General features: G+C 34.9%; 1 protein-coding gene across 7 annotated transcripts in view; it reads left to right on the top strand.

The window, feature by feature from the left end:
- Positions 1-20,193, top strand: part of NBEA (neurobeachin) — a 467,531-nt gene that overhangs the window by 171,327 nt on the left and 276,011 nt on the right. For 6 of the 7 annotated variants that reach the window (XM_069012126.1, XM_069012137.1, XM_069012118.1 and 3 more), the window contains 2 exons: positions 7,963-8,401; positions 19,742-19,896. In XM_069012126.1, the coding sequence (XP_068868227.1) occupies positions 7,963-8,401; positions 19,742-19,896 (594 nt within the window). The remainder of the gene's footprint in view (positions 1-7,962; positions 8,402-19,741; positions 19,897-20,193) is intronic. The other variant, XM_069012124.1, reaches the window with a different exon arrangement.

The following is a 20,193-nucleotide window of genomic DNA, read 5'->3' as shown; positions in this document are numbered from 1 at the left end:
ATATTAACCAAGAAATGGATAGATATTTTCAGTTGAAAAGTGATGTTTCCATTTGCATTATTCAAGAGTGTTTCAGAAATGAAAGCATGGCAACAGTGCAATTCAACTTAAAATATATTGTGTGAAGCAAATCAATATGTATGTTATCAGAAACTTTTATCAAAAATTGATTGACTTTTGCACTCCCTTGCTATCACTGTCTGCATTTTTCCCACAGCACTGTAAATTAATAGATTTCTTAAAGGTATGTCATGCAGGTGGACTGGAAGCTATTGATTTTTTTTTTCTTGACAGAACAAACTATATTAAAAGGTTTCAGAAACAGCTTTTTCTTTGGACAAGTAAAGTATCCAGTTTTTCAGATCTCCTAGGTATATAATACTCTGCGAATTACATTGCTACACTGTTGTTTGTATTTCTAATGTAGTAGCATAGAGATTTCCAGACTATTTTTAAACTATTTAGCATAAAGGTGACAGCCTTAGTATGCAAAATGGACTAAAGGACTAATTTCCTTTGCCTGTCAAAATGTTCTTTGCCTCCAGGAAGTCCTGACAAAGCTCATGTCTCCATCTTCCTCAAAATCTGGTTGTACATATGTTTCCAAGAAAGGGGAATGCTAAAAGGAACATGGGTGATAATCATGATTATCAAAAAATTCCAATTCTATTGAATTTCTGCCTGCTGCTCAAAATAATCATACTGCTTTTCTGATGAAACATGCTACTTATTCCAACTACATCTGAAAAGACATGCATTTGAAGATCATGAGATAGTAATGAATACATCTTAATCTATTATTTATTGCCCTTCACCAGCTACTTAAGGCATCATAGGAGATGTTTGCACAAATATTTCATTATTAATTGATCAGTCATCATGTATGCATGAAGCAGTTGTAATAGTTGTAATAGGGATTTTTGTAAGTAACATCAGTATTTGTTTTCATTTGTTTGTACAAATTACAGATGTTTTAAGAGTTTTTCAGTTTTCAAAGTAGTGCTTAAATCAAAACGTTTTAATATAAGTTTCATTGTCTATATGGAACATACTCTGTGCTTCACTGATAACTTTTGTTGCTGGCTGCTGTAGCCTATGTGACAGATTTTTTTTTTTTTAATTTCTTTTCTAAGAAATGTCTAATTACAAAACCACCATCTTTCTCAGCATGCATCAGAAATAGAGATATTATCATAAGTACCTCTAAAATAATTTATTTTTTATTAAAATTTGTTTTTTAATTATATGGGTTTGAGTTTACACAATACAAAATAAATGAATAAAAATATAAACTGAAAAAACTAGGGAAATTCACCTAGGGAAGAAATACGTATTACCATATTGTTCCTAATTTCTATTTGGGTTTTGTTTCAAAATATAAATACCTGGTTTTATAGTCTAAAGCTAACATTTCTTTAATACGACTTCTCATTTTGGTTTTTTGTTGTATCTTTTTAGTGTCTTTTAATTATTATCTTGGTAATGCTTTGGTTTAGGACTGCCGACGTTTTGTTTGGCAGCCAGGTAATCAATCAGACTGATGTCCTATCCATCAAACCCTGAGTGAAAGACCTTTGATTAATAAAGAAGAATTAAGACATTGATTAAAGACATTGCCTAAACAGATCAAGAGGTTGTATCTGTCATAAATGGCTCTTTCTATGTCCTGTCTGTGGTGAAGGTAGAAAGAACTGCCCTGTGTGCCTGCCTTAGTAGCTGCAGGGAAAGAAAAAAATGATAAGACTTTTGAGGAATTTGAGCACATAGAAGAAATTTACGGTGAGCAAAAAGAGAAGACGTGCACTTACACATGTCCAGCTGTGAACAGGGGCTGATGATGACTGTCCCCTTCAATCACTTCCCAACCTTGATATTGCCACCCTAAATCTCTCCCACTCTATTCCTCTCCCATTTCAGTGCCTCTCTGCTTTTCCTCGTTAACAGCTACATCTCTTCTCCACACAAATCCACTCTGACTAAAAGGAAAATTCCCAACCCTCTGTCTTAAATCTCCTGTACCAAGATCTGTGCCCTTCGAATTGCCAACTCACCCCAGAGTCTTTCCTGTCTGACCTTCCTCAGTCCCCTCACTTTCAGCTGTGTTCCTTCTGCCCTCAGCCATGCATATCAGAGTCCTGGGGTATCCTACGTGTGGCTTTTCCTCCTATCGGCCAGAGGCTGCTTGGCATGTGCTCTACTTCCACCCCTTCACGTGCATGACTGCTGGCATGCTGTTAGACAACTGAATCTGCCTTGTTGCATTGCTGTCCTTGTGGATGGAAAGGGACAGTGTTTGCTCTGAAAGGAATTTCAGAAACCTGGATAAATGCTGGCTAAATAACAGATGCAGGCTAAATGCAGGCTGCATTTATCAAATGTTTTCGTAGATAAAGATCGATAAGGAAAGAATGGAAAATTGTAACCCTAAGCCAGGCTCTTTTTCCTCACATTTTAATAATACAGGTTACAAAGAAACTTGTTTAAAAGTATTTTAGGACAGCAAATGAGTTCTGCTGTCAGTGTTGTTCAGGTAGCCTTGCCTCAGAAATAATGGAACCCCATAAAGTCTGTTAGTGGGACATTACCTAATTTGCCTATTAATGCATAGTTACATGAAGATTAATACCAGCCAAGCTGCCAAAATTAGTAGATTCTACATGATTGGGCCATGATCAGGATCACTGTAAAGGCAACTTTTACTCTGGTCCACTTATAACTTTCACAGAGAAATAGAAATGCCAACAGAAGAGAAGGTCCTGAGTAGTAGATACAGAGCAGCTTGGAATCTTAAAGCTTCTTCTAGGGGGATTCTTCTCACTGTTGTGCCTCAGCCTCAAGGACTGTTGCAAGTCCATTCTTGCTTACTTCTCTCAATGTACTTTCAAATCAGACCCTCACTACCCTTTGATTCTGTTCCCATATTTAGTTTCTCATCTCAGTTTAATTTTCTGCTTCTTACCCATGGAAATTAGTAGACTGATGTTGCAGGGAAGAATTTTTCCACTCTCTCTTTATAGCCTAGAGTTTAGGAATAGATTAGTTGACTCTTCCACCAATGAAGGAAGCTGTACTATCACTGCCTAGTTGGAATGGAAGCATTTTCCGGTTGTAGGGTACTGTTTCTGGAAGTTTGTAGAAAACTGCAAAGGGCAAATAATAAGGTTATCACCAGTGCTTTAAGATAGCTATGCAGAAGACAACTCATAAATTTTTCAGTGCACATGCAGACAAAGGTGGCAGCAAGATTGCTCCAAACTTTCCATTGCCAAATGTTTCTCTATTGTTTACAGCAGAAATTTGATGATGATTTGGGATAGTATTATGTCCCAATATTTTTTCAGCCATATTATAAGCAATTAAAAATATATAATTTTTTTTCATTCATCTTACTTTTGAAAAATTTCAGTATATTTTTACCTAACAGGTTTAACAATATGAGAAAAGACAAAAAGATCACAGGAATATACATGTAATTTTTCCATCTTTTAAAAGTAAATAAATATTAAAGGTATGATTTGTATCATCATTTTTTTAAAATGACAAAATTGTCTGTATTTATCCTATATATGAATCGTCTCATTATTAGGTTAATAAACAGGGGGAGTGTGGGTTGTATTTTTTAGGCATATGGAAGCAGTGTAAGAGCTATTTAGGTAACTCAGTAGGTTAAAACAATTACAATACACTTCATAAATCACAAGCAAACAAGATATTTTAGGGAAGGAGCGTGACGGATGAGGTCACCACATATACAATATGTCATTTAGTTAACTTAGGCCCATATTTTTCCCATAATGTAGTAGATGAACTCATTAGTTACAATGAAAAACAGTAAGAAGGAGGCATCTGGCTTCCAACTGCCTGTTTCTGACAGGGTTAAGATCACTAGATCTAGTAATGATTCTGCTTTGTCTACTGACATGGCCTTGTGCTGTAGAAAACTGATGAGGTTTGCTGAAAATTGAGAGGCTTACTGTCACAGTGTTAGGACGTAGACAGATGCAATCAGTCGTGGCTTTGCTTCCGTTCATGTTTATCATTTGCTAAGTTGCTTTAAGTATTTAGGATTTTTATAAAAGAATAGACATTTCTGGTTTAAGATTTTTCTAAGTCACTTTATGAAGCAGTATTTATTTCTGCATTCCAAAGGCAGCAGAATTTCTAGGACATGGTATAAAAGAATATAGAACAGAACTTATGGATATACAGTTTTATAAATAAAACTGGTCGGGTTTTGTGACCTATGCTAAGAAGTTTACCATTTACCTAAAATGATATTAGTAATAATATGCTGATCAAGATGGTCTTCTAATACATCTTTTCAGCTACATTTATGTGGATTTCACATATCCTAATTTGCTAGGTTTCTTTTTTGAAATGGAGTTAAGAAGTTTTATCAGTTCTGAATTTTTTTTTTAAATTCACAAGTAGTAAATTGGACCTTTAAAACCCTTATTCATTTAGCTTGTCTGATGTTTTAAAAATGAGAGTTAATGCATTTGACTTAGTAGTTTTTAGATATTGTTATTCATAGTGATAAATCAGACTGAGCTGAATTGGCTTAGTGTGGCAAATTCATAGCAGGTGTTGGAGATGCAGCAAGAAAAGTAAAGACACAGATCTGAGTTTTGTGGAAATCAAGTATCCATACACTTGCCTGTATATAGAATAACTCCCTTTGATATTTTTACTCTAAATCCTTTAGTGTTATGTACTTTATAGCATGTCATATTGAAATTCTATGTCCACAAATATAATTTTACATCCATTTTTAGTGTCAAATGATGCAGGCCTCTCAACATTTTATTCTCCTTTGGGAACAATAGTTTGCAATTCACCTGCTGAGTAATTAAGTACAGTCCTATTTATAGCATCTCAAAATTAGTTCTATTTTTTTAACTTGCTACGCTGATTGGAAAGCTTTTCCATAACCTTAATTATATATTGATGAGTGTCACTTTCCAAACTAAAATTTATTCCTGGTGAGTTTACACTGTTTTTCTCATGACAATCCTGCTATTGAGAATAAATTCCTTCCTTTTTTTTTTTTTTTTTTTTTGAGTTTTGAGTTTTCATCTACAGCTTGTGATAGCTGTTGTATAACTTCTCAGTATTAGTTTGGCCAGACTATATCAGCCAAACTTTTTCTGCAACATTAGATCACTATGTGTCTCCATAGTGGCACTTCCACATTTCTCAAATATAAAAGTGTACACAGTATACCATAATGAATCCTTCCAAAGTTTTCTCTAATGCTGTTAAAGCTTAGCTGTTGCAGGAACTATTTATTCAAAAGAGTTTGGAGCCACATTTGCCTTTTCCATGACAGTATTGTATTGGTAACTAAATAGTTACTCAGTAATTGATGCATCCAAGTCCTTCTCTTCAGTCATTTACAGAAGAATTCCAGTGATAATGGGAAACTCTGTGATCTTCACTTGATACAAAGCTTTTCACTATTAAATTTAATTTGCAGTTCTGCTGTAATGCCTTCATGTATTCATCATTCTCTGACCATCAGTTGTACCTCATAATTTTGTCATCAGCAAATTTCACCAGAATGTTTTTACCCAAAATCTTTATTAAAATTTTGAACAAAACAGCTCCCATGGTAGTTTCTCTCACTCTGATGAAAGAACTTACTTTCTTTTGAAAGTAACTGATGGCTCTTTCTTAGCCAGTTTCTTTTCCCACATTCTGTTAATTTCCAGGGTCTCATGACTAAATTACAACCTGTTGTGACAACCCCAGCTTTACTGAATTTACTATGTTGACCCTTATTTTCTCTGAACAATAAGTATTTAAAAAGCTCTTTTAATAAAGCCATTTTTTAATCTGTCTCATTGCATTCCATTACTATTCTTTACTCCAAAATAAATCCTGAAATCTTGCTTTCTGTTGAGGGTTTACAGTTGTCCAGATAATTTTTTTCCTATCTCTTAAAACAAGAAACCTTGTATGGTTTTCTCCACTGATGTGTTGCTATCTCCAGTCATCTGTTTAGCAAAAGTGCCTGCTACTAGACCAGTAATATCAGGGATGTTTCTTTCAAAATTGGCCTGGAGTCAGTTTATTACTATGATTTAATGTGTTAAAATCTTACTTCTGGTTTACTCAAGGTAGATGACTTTCCACAACTGTATTTCTATCAGGTTTTCTGTCTTTAGTTTCCTGTTCAGCATTGTTGACCTTAATGAAAATTGAGGTTGGGTGTAACTAACTTCACCATGTAGTGGACCATCGTCTTTTTTCAATGCCCTCTTTTCATTTGCATAATAATAGAGCCTTATGCCATTTTATTCACCATACATTTCATGGGCAACAACCTGCTTTACTGGCTGTCCAGTTCTAATCTTCCCTTCAGTTGAGAAGTGTTGTCTTTGCATGGATGGAGTTTAAAGAGACAAGCAGAAAATTAATTAGGATCATTCTGTGGATCAGATGTCTTTCTGTGCCAAATATAGGCAGTACTAAGTAGATACGGATCTTTTTGCTTCCTGACCTGGCAGATGCTAAATGCATTTGATGCAGCTCATAAATCCAGTTTCTACTTCCTGCTTCACAACGAAGAGCTCATATCTACTTGATAAGATGTGTTTAAGGCACTTAAGAGAAAAAGGAGGAGGAAGTGGCTTCAGTGTTTGTGGCTGTTAAAAGAAGAAAACAATGTTCCATTATAATGGGTGATTCTGCTTCATCTTTTTAAAAGCCTCTTCTGTTCTTTCTTAATACTTGTACATATGCAGAGGTTTACATGGCCATTAGTTCAAACACATAAATAATCTCTTATAGATTTGTTTTATGTGCATATGCATGTGCCCACACTTATGCCCATATGCTAAATAGGTATTTTATACCTGACTGTACCAAAAAGTCATTAGTGAGTTATGAGATTGTTATTAAAGTTACATTGCTGAAGCACATTTTTTTGATATCAGAGCTTCATCCAAATACATTGTAAAATATTTCCCATAATACCTAAACCACTATATCAGAGTCATTTAAAAAATGTTCTTATTTCATACATAGGGCAGCTAAATTTTATAATCAAGACAAGTAATCTAATGAAAATAATGTAGTTTTAAAATATGCTAAAAAATAATTTTGTTATTAAAAATAGTTTGTTTTGCTCTAATCAAATATATGAATATATAAGTACCAGCTCTAGCTAACTTTTGTCTAAGCATAGCAAATTATTCTTATTTAGTGAAGTTTTGTGTCTGTTTCACTGAAGTAATTAATAGAGGTATAGTCTTCTCAGTTACAAGATGTTGTAGAATCCTTTTCAATCTGGAACTGTTCCAAACTCAACAGATTTCACTTGCCTATCTCTATGAAGCTGTATTTACTTTGTTCATGAATTTTTCCTGAATTACAGAATTTTGCCTTTCGTGGGAAAAGGTGTCTAAAAGATCAGTAACAACACTTCTTTTTTATTCACGTATAAATAAATCTGTATTCAGTGTGATGATACGTGTGTAGAAATGTGTGTAATATACATTTTAAACAAAACACAAAGCAAACAAAGAGTTTAGCAGTTTTCTTTTGAATGCAAGCTTAATATTTGATGACAGCAATACAAACGACTACATTTTACAGCAATCCGAAAACATAAGTGATTGCAATTTTCTCTTCCAGTAGACTCAAGGATCATACAGTTCTGCAGTTGATAGGCTGTAATTTTTAATGTAGTTTTTGCTGGCAGTATTTTGCTGTGTGAGTAGTGGGCCATAATTTCTAAATGTCACTGAGTTTGTACAATGCGATTTTGGGCTCCCTCTTCCCAGTCGGTCTATATGCAAACAACTGTTGAAGGCAAAATGTTTTGTATGTAAAATGAGTTTTTAAGGTTTAAAACACCATGATTTGTGGTCTTTCTAACACATTTCTGTTGTATAAAACCTTATGATCATATTTTTAGGGGAAAACTTAATTTTGTTCATAATCTCTATTTCACTGCAGAGACACCGACTGTATTTCCAGAAAATATCAAAGATAAAGAAACACCAACACCAGTTGAAGATATTCAGCTGGAAAGTTCTATTCCTCATACAGATTCTGGAATTGGAGATGAACAGATGCCCAATATTTTGAATGGGACAGACTTAGAGACCAGCACAGGTCCTGATGCTATGAGTGAGCTGTTGTCTACTTTGTCTTCGGAAGTGAAGAAATCTCAGGAGAGCTTAACAGAAAGCCCCAGTGAAATTCTGAAACCTGCATCATCAATATCCAGTATCAGCCAAAGTAAAGGCATCAATGTCAAAGAAATACTGAAAAGTCTTGTGGCAGCCCCTGTTGAAATTGCAGAATGTGGCCCAGATCCGATCCCTTACCCAGATCCTGCGCTGAAGAGAGAAGCTCAGGCTATTCTTCCCATGCAGTTTCACTCATTTGACAGGTATATGGTTAGACTCATTATTTTATATTGATGTAATTCAGAAGTTTGAAGGGGTTTTATTTTTTCAAAAAGGTTATTCTACTACTGGTTTGTATTAGACTGTGTCAAAAACAACTACCCTGCATCTGGTTTTCTGCATTACCAACAGACAATGTAGTATAGACAAAAGTAATTCACCTTGTTTTTCTCTGTTAGCAGTGAATAAAACTCTATGAAGTACTTGAAAAACAAGCCTGTTGCAAAGAAATGTATTTCCAATAAAATCTTTCTTTTCTTTAAAACTGCATTTTAGTGAGAAGGAGGAGGGGTATAATATCTGCTGATATAGAACAGATTGTGCAGAAACTCAGTTGAATATTCTTTCAAAGGCTTAAATCTTAATTGGATCCATCACTGAACTGTTTTCTGGTGCTGAAATGCTTTGACCATGGCAAATTTTTGCTTGGTCATGGTAGAAACCAGTTTCCTTTTAGGTCTTTAAACAACAGAAGTTGTTAAAGCTCAGAAGTTACTGCTTAAAACTAAACTCATGAACATTTCTACAAAGAATCCTTTGTTTCTTTTCTTAGGCTATATTTTCCTAGTTTTTAATTAATATACTTTCCTTTAAATGTCCAGTCCCTCTCAGTTATTCTGAGCATAGAGATTGTGCTGTTGTGCAATTGTCAGCATCCTTCCAGAAGTATAGCCCCATCCACTGTGAGTTTAGACCTAACTCTTGCAAGTGTTGATGTGGTTGTATTTTTCATCCTTTTAAGTTTCTTCATGAAAATGTTTTTGAAAAGTTAAAAATGGAATCAAGACTTTAAGATAATTTAAGACATGTCTTGAAAATTTAAAGGTATATATTAGTTTATCAGGCAGGTACAGGAAGTAAAATACTGAAGGAAATAGAAAAATTAAGGCAGAACAGAGTTATATTGTGTTTATGAGGAAAAGAAATCTGCATTTACAGAAGACCTGCAAAAATATCATAAATATATTCATTAAGTCTTAAGAAAAACAATATGCAATGTTTTCAACATAATGTAAACAGTAAAAGTGAAAGAAGATATGTTGGAATTTTAGAATAAAAATGAAATGCTTTTCCATTATGAAGTCCATAAAAAAATCTGATGTCTTTTTATATCTCTATATGTAAGTACTGAGGCTGCTTTTGTGAAATAATTCCATTAGCAATCAAATAGCGTCTGTTGTAAGAAAGATTATTTTATCAAGATAGGAAAAGTGAAATATACCTTAGAAGCAATGAACATATCCCTTTCTAATAATATTTTTCATCTTAAGACCATTCTGGAGAAAGCTCATTTAGCAACTTTTTCATTAAGATGATTTTTTTGGTTCATCAATCTGCATATTTTGATTTTAGATTCATTTCAATGTGAAGTGAAAAATATTTTTTCTTCCTATACAGTTAGGAATTTTTCCTTATCCTCTGTAAGGAACCACCACATTCCAGAATGCATTCTCGTACATTAAGCAGTATAAAAAAATCATGCTACATGTAGAAATAATAAGACCTTAACTGTAATCACCAAAAAAGTTACTTTATCTAAATTCCTACCTGGGTTAGTAAGAAAAATATTTCATTCAGAGGGCTGTGGTTGACTCACAAAATGCCAGACAGCTAAATTAAAAAAGGAGCATATCACCTTATGAGATGTCTTTGTCATTGTTAGAGGGAGTTTGACATCAAGGTGATTGAAGACATGAATTTTACTGTGCACTTCAAAATTATAGCTCTATAAGAAAGCATGAAAAACTCTAAGGGCCTGCAGCAGGTTGGCAATAACCCATATTTAATGTGAGCACCTCCATTGAATTGTTCTTGCAACAATGTGACTGCTTGTACCTTTTGAACATCATTAGTAGTAGTCGATAATACAGAATTATGGAATTATTTAAGAGGTGCCTCATGCCTAGAGTTTATGGGTTTTGATAGATATTTAATACTTAATAAGTTCAGGAGCTAGTGAGTTTAGTGGTTTGTTTTCTCCCTGACCTGTTACCCTGCTGACCAAATTTCGTGATTTCCTGTACAAAGTGCACCACTGTGTTTGTATCTTGGTAGCATACACTGTATATGTCAGCCTTTGGAATTGTTCACTTCTTCAGAAAAAAAAGAAAAAAGTCGTAATGGGGGAAGTTCAGGCAAAATAATTCACTTTTATATCATTTTTGTTTCTTTTAAATAAATGATCCAGCTGTGTGATTTTGGTGACTGAGGTAGACCGTGATTTTTAGTATAACCAACAGCTAATAAGAGGAAAATTAACAGGTTCAGGGAGGTCCAGCAGATTAGGAAATGTTACATTCTTTTCTCCAACTAAACAAATGTTTTTGACCTGTGGGCATCTGGATAAAAATCCTGAAGTTCTTTGCCCACAGGTCTTCAGCTCGCCAGTTGCATTTCATGGCTGCATTATTGAATGATGCCCACTGTTCAAGCAAATATTTCTCTGTACAAATTTTTCATATTGCCAGACTACTTACTAGACCATTGTGACAATCTTAGGAGGCAAATACAGATGGTGATGGTGTCACTTTTCCAAATTACAAAGGTGGAGCAGATTCAGATCCTGACCCTATAACTTTTCATGGGGGATGAAGCAAAGGGTAGGAGGAAGACAGTACATTGATATAATAGTAGAATGAATTAAAGTATTAATTGAGAAAGCAGCATGAATTTTATTGAGTGATGATTTTTGAACATTTTTTTCCTATAGTATCCCAATAAAAATTGAAAAACTTTAAAAAATTACGGGATGATTGTGTTTCCATACTTTCTCGTGAAAATGAAATTGAGTTTACTAATATAAAATAATAGTTAAATAAGATAAACTGGGTTTTTTTTAAAGTTAATACTATACCTGTAAAGCATATTTCTGTAGGATCTTGTCTTGCTGTAGTTTATGCAGCTTTTGGTACTTCACTGAGCAAGGTGACTATTGGTCATCTTTTTTGTCCCTAGGGAGAACCATGAGCAATGGAGTGTTTTGTTTTGTCAGGTTCTATTTGTTTCAGGTTTTATAAAATAAGCACAGTGATTCCAGATTTATAAGCAAATCTAGGTTAGAGAAATATATTTTTCACATTAATCTGAAGATATTCTTAGTCCGTGTGAGGCTAGACTTTTTTTTTTTTTCATTTGTATGTCTGAGTGCCTAGCAAAGGAACAGTTGTAATTTTCCTTAATTATGATCACAGATGAAGGTGAACACCATGTAAAGTAAACTCCTGTAAATAGAATTGAAATTGAGAACTATATTTTAGCATTTAATATGATGTGTTTTGCTCTGCATGTTCTTTTAATTGTACATTGCTAATGTGTCCATAAGAGTAATTTTGTAACAGGCCTACCGTGTATTCTCCTGTAGAATTTGCGAGTCATAAATGAAACATAAAAGCAGAAAAAGTGCCCAGCATGTTTTATCAAGTGGGATCTGTGTGTAGCTAATGTATGCAGCAGTTCAAGTGCTATCGAATGTAAATGATGAGGTGATATTGATGAAAGGAGGGGATTGAGGTCTCAGGGGGCGCTGATGACGGATTGAACAGAAGCGGCCTTGCACCGCACGTAACTCAAGTCTGTCGTCTTCACCACTCAAAGCCGTAATGGGAGGTGGCAGTCTGAAATGAGTTGCCACGGCAAAGAGTATTATTTTTGAAATGCTTTCACACAAATCACTAGGCCCTGCATACAACTTAGTTTCATGCTTTAATGTCATCAGGAGGCACAAATTGGTGCGTCTAATTGTTTGCCACCTGCCAGCAAAATGAGCTGCCAGGCAGCCAGAAGGGTTTGATTGTCTGTCAGCTCTTCAATAGATTGAGAGTGACAACATCAAAAATTTCACTTCAAACTCTGAAGCTTTGAGCAGCTTTTCAGAGACCTCTTCCCCACAAGTGCTTCTGGACAACTGCATTTTTCAATTAGTTTTCAATATATTGCTGCCTTCTGCCTCATCTGTCTTAAGGTAGCTGTAATTACATTATGAGCTATATAAACAGATTTCTGGGACACAGGGGCCCAGATCCTCAAAGTTATGACATGTTTTTTAACGTCAGACTGAATTTCGTGAAAATGGCATCCAGGTTGACATTTTTAGAAGCAAACACAAAGGGTTATTTCACCTAGGTTTGCGACTAATGGAGCATAACTCACCAATAATTCCTTTTTGCTTTCTCATTTTTTCTGACAAAAATTAGTACCTGTTATTGATTTTTAGGGTTTAGGGATTTCTTGGGTCTTTTTTTTTGGTCAATTTGCATTGGTCCCACTAGATGCAACCTAGATCATTATGGTTTTTGAATTTGTAGAATACTGATTCTACACAGTATTGCATTTTGAAGCTTATACTTGTTCCTCTCTACTTTTTTTCTAGTAGAGGTTTCTTAGATGGATACTATTATTGAAATAGTGCTTGTGGTTTTGTGTCTCATTTCTTCTTTTTTCAAACTGAGGTAATTTATATGTATATTCTGTTCTTAGACTTATTTCAACAGGAAGCATGCTTGCATAAGCAGAAAATCTTGAGTTCCTAGAAATGAAAAGATCTGTTAATTTTGCTGCTATTAAAGATGTGATTCCCTTTTAATCCATTATCACTTCATTAATTGGAAGATTATGGGTTTGCTTAGTTTACATGCTCGGTGAAGTATTTAGGAACATATCTGGAAATATTTTGGAGACCATATTTTTAAAGTATTTTAGCTTTGATTTTTGCATTTTTTTGGTGGTTTTTTTTCCCCACAGAGGGACCTTGGGGCCAGTTTTAAAGGTAGTAGAAAAGGTGGACAACTTGTGAAATCCAGTCAGGTCTCATACATGTCCTTCCCAATAAAAGAGACAGGTGGTTTTCAAAAATGTGTTTAGTTTTATGTATGTATGCTATATTTAAAAGGACTACTCAGAGAATCTATGTCTTCTGCTAGAATACAAGGGTGGGGTGTTCTTTTTTCCTTTTTTTTTTTTCTTTTATAGTAACTTACAGAATGGGAAAAGACAAGAACTGTGAGAGAAGATGCATTGAAGGTTAAAATAGAGAGGTTCAATATTTATCTCTTGTGTGATTTCCCACCTTTGGGATATCATTGGTATGCACTGGTCTGCTACGTCATTTAAATAGGAGGTCCTATTTCTGTTAGAGTTATTAGATTCTCCAAAATATGATTGCTGAAAAATAGATTTCATTTTTCATTCATATTTCATTTCCTTCATTCATTCATTCATTTCATTCACTCATAAATCATATTAAAAATCAGTTATGGATAAATACATTTTAGTCTTCTCCCAACAAAAATGGTTATTTTTTTAAGTTAATTACAAATAATTGAGGAAAAATAGAGCACCTTTCCCATGAATCAAGAAGGGAGAGGTACAGGTGTTGTCTGTTCTTAGGCTCTGCATTCCCCATTACTTTGGGTATCACAGTAGTGTGTGAACATATGAATGAAAAACCTAATCTGTGGTGTGTGAATTAAAGGACTCATCTGGTTCCAGTTCACTCAAGGTAATTTCCATTATCTTTGTGCAGTGGGGACTGGTCTGAAGAAAATACTTGACAGCTTCTCTCTCTAGAATATATTTTTCTAAGGTAGCAGTAAAAATACACTCTGGAGAATGAGGTATGGTTTCAGATCCTGTTAGACAGAGAAGAGAGCAGAAGTTGTATTGTCCGTATTCCTAGAGAATGCCTTAGTCACTCACTTAGTAAATAAAATAAGGGAAAAACAAAGGGGAAGCTCATCGCCACCTTAGCTGTTTGTTTAGAAACAAAATCATCCTAAATTTATAAATAGGTTCAAGTCAACCAAAATTGGATACATTAACCCTCAATTTATTTTCATCAAGCTGTAATCATATTCCCCATTGCTATAATTTAGCAATCTATACTCAGGTAGCTCTTTCAAAACTCTTCTTATCACCTGTGTGAGTCTTTTCATATTCATATCCATGGAACTGTAGGTGTAGCTGGCCTGAAGCTGATGAGAAGAAATCGTCATCTCCCTACTCTCTAATATAATTCACTGGCTATATAGATGAAAATTGTACTGGATTTTTGTCTTGCTGTTTACCTGTATATACCTCCTTTTACAGGACTGATTGCAGCATTTTAGCTTTACTTTTTTTTTTTTCCAACATATGTACAGGATTAGGTTCCTCACCCATACCCATTTATACCTCTTACTGATTGTTTCTTGGGGTTTTTTTCTATATTTGATGATGTTCCTGACATTTAATACATCAAATGTTCACTTATATTCTATTCACTTTCTTCAAACTTATTAAACTTCCAGTATTTCCCATTTCTTTGTTTAGCCAAGACCATTATTCTTTCTTAATAATTAGGTTTTTTATCTTTCAAATTTTTCCTTATTTCTTGTCAATATTTTGCATTATTTTATGTGCTTCTGCTAATTTATCCTGAATACAAAGGATGGAATTCCTTTGTGAATAAATACTTACTCCTCTGCTTGATCCAAGAGTGAGGATCAATGATCTTCATCTCCTTGTCCTCAAACCGCACCTGAGATGATTCTCTTTCTTCTAGTTAGAAATGAGCAATTTACATTTAATAGATTAAGATCATTTCATGTTCTTTAATATACGGAGTTTTTGGTGCATGTGTGGTATCAAATGATTGAAAGAAACCATAATACATGGACATTCAGCACTAATATTTCATTTGCATAAGTCCTTCTGTGAGCCTACCATATCTCTTCTAAAACTCATGTACATACCTCACAATATTTTAATCCAGTTTTTCTTCTCTTTGGCTGTTTACTCTGAGTTAGACCTTTCCTCCTTGTTACCAGATGTATCTTATCTTAGTGCAGTCAGCCTAATAGAAGGGTGTTTAAAGTAGGATTCAGAATGTGGTTTTAGTACATGGTAACATTACAGGCTCGGGTCGGAGTCTCTGGGGTTGAAATTGGAAAGAACAGGGGGTAAACAAGAGTATAAATGTTTCATAAAGGACTAGATATGTACAGAGATATGGCCAATATAAATAACTTTTAGAGAGGAAATATTATGCTTTCTTTTCAGAGATTAAATTAATCTAGCTGTAGGAACGAAGTAGCATGTAACATAGCAGACAAATTGCCACCCACTTTCTAATGTGATTTCTTCTGAAACCTCTGAAGTTGCTGTTTGACACAGAGCAATTCTATGAAAAACTTGCCTAAAATCTGTGCTGCTTTTTGAAGAGCATTTGAAAAATCCTCATGCTTTCTGCTGCTGTGGGGGAGGAGAGGAGGAGCAAGAATATTAATTCAGCCTTAAGAGGTTTCACATATCCCACAAGAGAGTAAAGTGATTCTAATTTGATTGCTGCTGCTCAGATAGGTAGCTCAAGACATCCAGTATTGAAGGCTTATCTCTGACCTTTATGTTGACCACGGTGATTAAGTTGGAAAGCCTTTAAATTCTAAAATGGAGAAGAGATACAGAATGTGAATCACAGAGAAAGAGAGAAAATATAGAGCTGTATAACCTGATTTGTCTGTCACCAGCACTGTGTAGCTAAATATTTAAGTAAAGTCAATTTGAGAAGGTGGTGGGGTTTTTTTTAATTTCCATTTTATCTTTTTGCAGTTCAATGTGTTAATGGTATTATTTTCTATCTAGTTATTTCATGCAAATTTCTAAACCCCAGAAGAATCCTGTAGCTATTTGCTGAGATTTTTTAATGAACCAGCAATGCATAAGTAGTATGTGGGTTGAATCAACAACACTCATCTTAAGCATGATATGAATTACTATGACTTCAGTCTCGGGTTTAAATCTGGTAAAGGACACTCATAGAGTAACAGAACAGTGATTAGGAGTTATATTTAGAGTTGTAAATCACCAATGAACACAGAAATAAAATCAGTTGATACAGACAATTACTACTAAGTTTTTGCTGACTAAATCATTTGGGATCATTTGAGATCATGATGGCGTGATTCAGGTAGCTGTGTTGGAACACTTAGGAAGTCTGAAATACGTTGTACAAAACAAGGCCTAAAATGAAATACGGAAGTGTATATAACCTTTTCTTCTAGTCTGTAGATTTCTGTGCCTTCATGAAGGGAAAACATGAATGCCTGACAGATACATGTTAGGCATCTATCATAGTAAATTCATTCCCCAAATCGTGTTATGCTCAAGTACAATACTTGTTCCATAAGTCTGGTTTGGTTTTATTTGCTTGTTTTCACTGTATGTTCTGTTGGAGCGGTTAGATTGGTTAAAAGAAGACGTTCTTTACTTGAAGGGCAGTCATTCTCTTTCACCTTTCTTGTTCTGCTGTCCCTCTTATTGTTTTGCACATTTTTGACCACTCTGTTGTATTGTTCATACAGTTTTTCTGTCTGCTTCATCTGGATGTTATTCTGTATTCACTCACTGTATTTTGTTTTATCAGTAGGAATGAGACATTTTGACAAGGTCACCATGTATGACGTGTCAGAAAGCTGCATTTTCTTTCAGTCTGGGATGATGCTGTCTCTCTCCTTTTCCCTATTCTTATGGTAGAGAGATACATCTTGATATTTCTTGTTAATTTGTTATTTAATAGCACCTGACCTATCTTAAAGTGGTGATTTAGACATACAAAACAATGCCAACCATGTGTAGAGCGAAATATTTGTGGGATCTGAGAAGGATTGTCCTTCTTGCCATAGGAGCTGTATTTCAGTCCTAAACTACACTCGTAAGGAAAGAATCTTTACCTTTATAGCAGGTTGGTACATTTAGGGCTTGGACTAGATGACTCTTGAGGGCGTCTTCCAAATCAAACTGATTCTATTACAACTGAGAAGTAAAGCTGACATATGTGGTCTTTGCCATGGAAAGTTAGGTGATCTTTTGGACACTGTGGAAGACCACTGACTTGTTTGAATATAAGGATGAAGACCTTGAATTTAGCATCATCTTTAGAAAAGTAGCAGGAAAATAGGAAATACTTCTGCAGCAATTGTATTGGCAATTTAGCAGATACTAATACCAGACTTTATATGAGGGGAAAATTGTTTGTCTTAAAATAAAACCCGAACCAAAATATATGTCTTTCATTTACACACTCTCACATTTTCAAACACTGGAGTGAATGTGTGTCTAAGGAGACTGTTCAGCAGTCAGGCATCCTTCCTGCTTGCATACAGATAAGAGGTCCAGGATCTGCTCCAATGGCATGGAGAGCATGGGATGACTGCTGTCAAGTATTCCTCAAATTTCCTGGGCTCTTCCTATGTTTCTGGCCACTCTTTCCAGTTTTTGGGTATGCCTTTTTTTACCTTTATGGACCTGCCAACAGTCTCTCTGTCCTTCCTAAATTCTTTGAGTCATCAGTCTTCAAAAGTATTGTCTGCAAGGTCAGATTAGCTTGTGAAGCTATGCATTTGCCTGTGGTCTTGACCTGTTAATCCATGTGCCCTTAGAATAGGCCAGTCTAAAATGCCTTTTCCTCTTGTGTCTTTCCTTCCTGTGCCCCAGCATACAAATATTCCCATTCGTTCTTCATTCACCCTTTCTATTGCAATTCTCTACAAAGGTGGTGGGTAATGACAGTAGTTTCCTTTTGAAATTAATATAATTGGGAAACAACTCCCCCTTAAGAAACAAGTCCTAATTTCTTCTCTTGTTTCTATGACACTACAAGGACTTTGCTTTTGAGTACTTATTCAGTATTATAACCCAAATTCAAATATTTGTTTGAAGTATTAATTGAAATAGAGATCTTTATATGTAGATTTGGGCTAAATTTAGGAAATTTCATGGTGTTATGGAGCAGATTAATCTAACCCCTGTAGACTCAGCTTTGTTCAGCTGTAGCTGCTGCTATGTAAACACTTCATATGAGCAATGATTGTAAGATTATTAACTACAGACAAAAGCAATTATTTTAGGGTCACTTACCTTAATCAATAGCTATTGCATTGTTCAAACTCATCTCCTCCTAATGTCAATGGACAGAGACAAAAACCCATTGACTGCCTAGACTTACCTCTCTAACAGTACGTGCTTCAGGGTAGGGGTAAAACTGTTGTTCAGAATGCAGAATGTGAGCCCTCTGAAGAGAGTGAGGAAAAAAAGCTTATGGATTGGTCTATACACTGTCACCACCAGTCTTTAAAAGCTGGGGAGATGGAGAATCTATATATATAGGAACACTGTGCCACACCCTATAATTCATTATACACCATCATACTCACACAAAAGTGTAACTTAACAATTACTGAAGGAAGCTCTTGAGCAAAATGTGGCCTCATCACCCTAAATAATTGCCCTTTCTTCCTCTTTTTTTTATCACAATTATTAATTTTAAAGAGTGTATGTGCTTAAACAGAAAATGTACATAATAATGAAAATATATTGTTCAATATTATACAAATATGATTTGTTTCCGGTTTGTTTTTCACTCAGGTTTGCCACTGAAACAAACTTTTAAGAAGAAGAGGGTTTTATAGATAAATGGAAATACTAAAAAGAAAAATGTAAATATAATTGCTTGCACTATGAGAACTGCCCAGTGTTGAAAAAGCATTGTCTCCAAAGAGCAAGTCTTCACACCTAAAAAACCCGGAGTGTGATTTAAGATTAGGTTAAAAAGTGTTTGTTTGAGTGCAATGTCATCTGCTTGTATTTGATATTATGTTGCACTTTTTGTATGAGAGCCCTGTTCTCTTCTTAAAAGCTTCAAATTCTCAAGATGCTTTTTAAACCTTAGCAATATCAATACTGTGAAAGAAAGTATTTATTGTGTTACATTTTTTCTGTTCAATGTACATTGTGCTATTGATTAAGATCAGGTTGAAAGAAGGCTGAATCTAAAATTGTGTTTCTTAGTCGCCGCTGTTTGAAAGACTGGTATGTTCATGGTAGTGAGGAGTAACATACTATATTCAAATGTGCAGATGAAATGCAAAAAAACCTGTTATCTTAGGTAACTTCATTAGGATCAACAAATTCACAGTTTTTATGACTGCATGCATATAGACTTCTGGCGTAATTTCTGACAGCTAATGTCTTTGCAAATCTAGAACACATTACAGTGTTACACTGTTGATAGCAGTGTTCTCAACATGTTGAAGTGGTGAAGTCTTTCCATTTTGTGGGGGCTGAAAGATAAATTAGGTTCCTCAGAATTACATGAAGCTGCAGAATAAGGATAAAAGTATGGGTTTTGGGCCTGTTAACAGAGTTGTACCCAATTTCAGAAGGTTAACAAAATTTGCAGTATTATGTGTTTCTCAGCAATGCCATCATACAACAGCCTAAACCCATCACAATCAAAAGTTCTTCCGGCTCTGTGGTACAATTTTAGTAATCTGCTGTTTCTTTTTCCACAGGAGTGTGGTTGTACCAGTGAAGAAACCCCCTCCAGGTAGTCTGGCTGTTACCACCGTTGGAGCTGCCACAGCTGGGAGCGGACTGCCACCGGGTAGTACACCTAATATATTTGCTGCAACAGGAGCTACACCAAAAAGTATGATTAATACAACAGGTATTGTCCTTAAATATTCTTGTGACCCTCATTTTGTCTTTCTTTTTGTTTCGTTACCTTCAGTGGTGTTTTGTTTTTTAATCATCTTTGTGTTGCTGTTTTTGTAGTTCCAAAATAAAACCTGGAAAGAGTAAACCTTGGCCTTTATTAGATACAGTGTTTTCTCTTGGTCTATATTTATAATCTTTGATAGTGCACATTGGACTTGCACAGCCTTAAATAAGTTAATAAATAGCCTCAATATTGTTTTATAAGTATAGTTTAGAATTGAAATGAGATAACTTTTCGAGTGCTCTG

The sequence above is a fragment of the Aphelocoma coerulescens genome, chromosome 1 (assembly GCF_041296385.1).
Source record: "Aphelocoma coerulescens isolate FSJ_1873_10779 chromosome 1, UR_Acoe_1.0, whole genome shotgun sequence".
Classification (NCBI taxonomy): Eukaryota; Metazoa; Chordata; class Aves; order Passeriformes; family Corvidae; genus Aphelocoma; species Aphelocoma coerulescens.
This window is presented reverse-complemented; position numbering and strand designations above follow the sequence as displayed.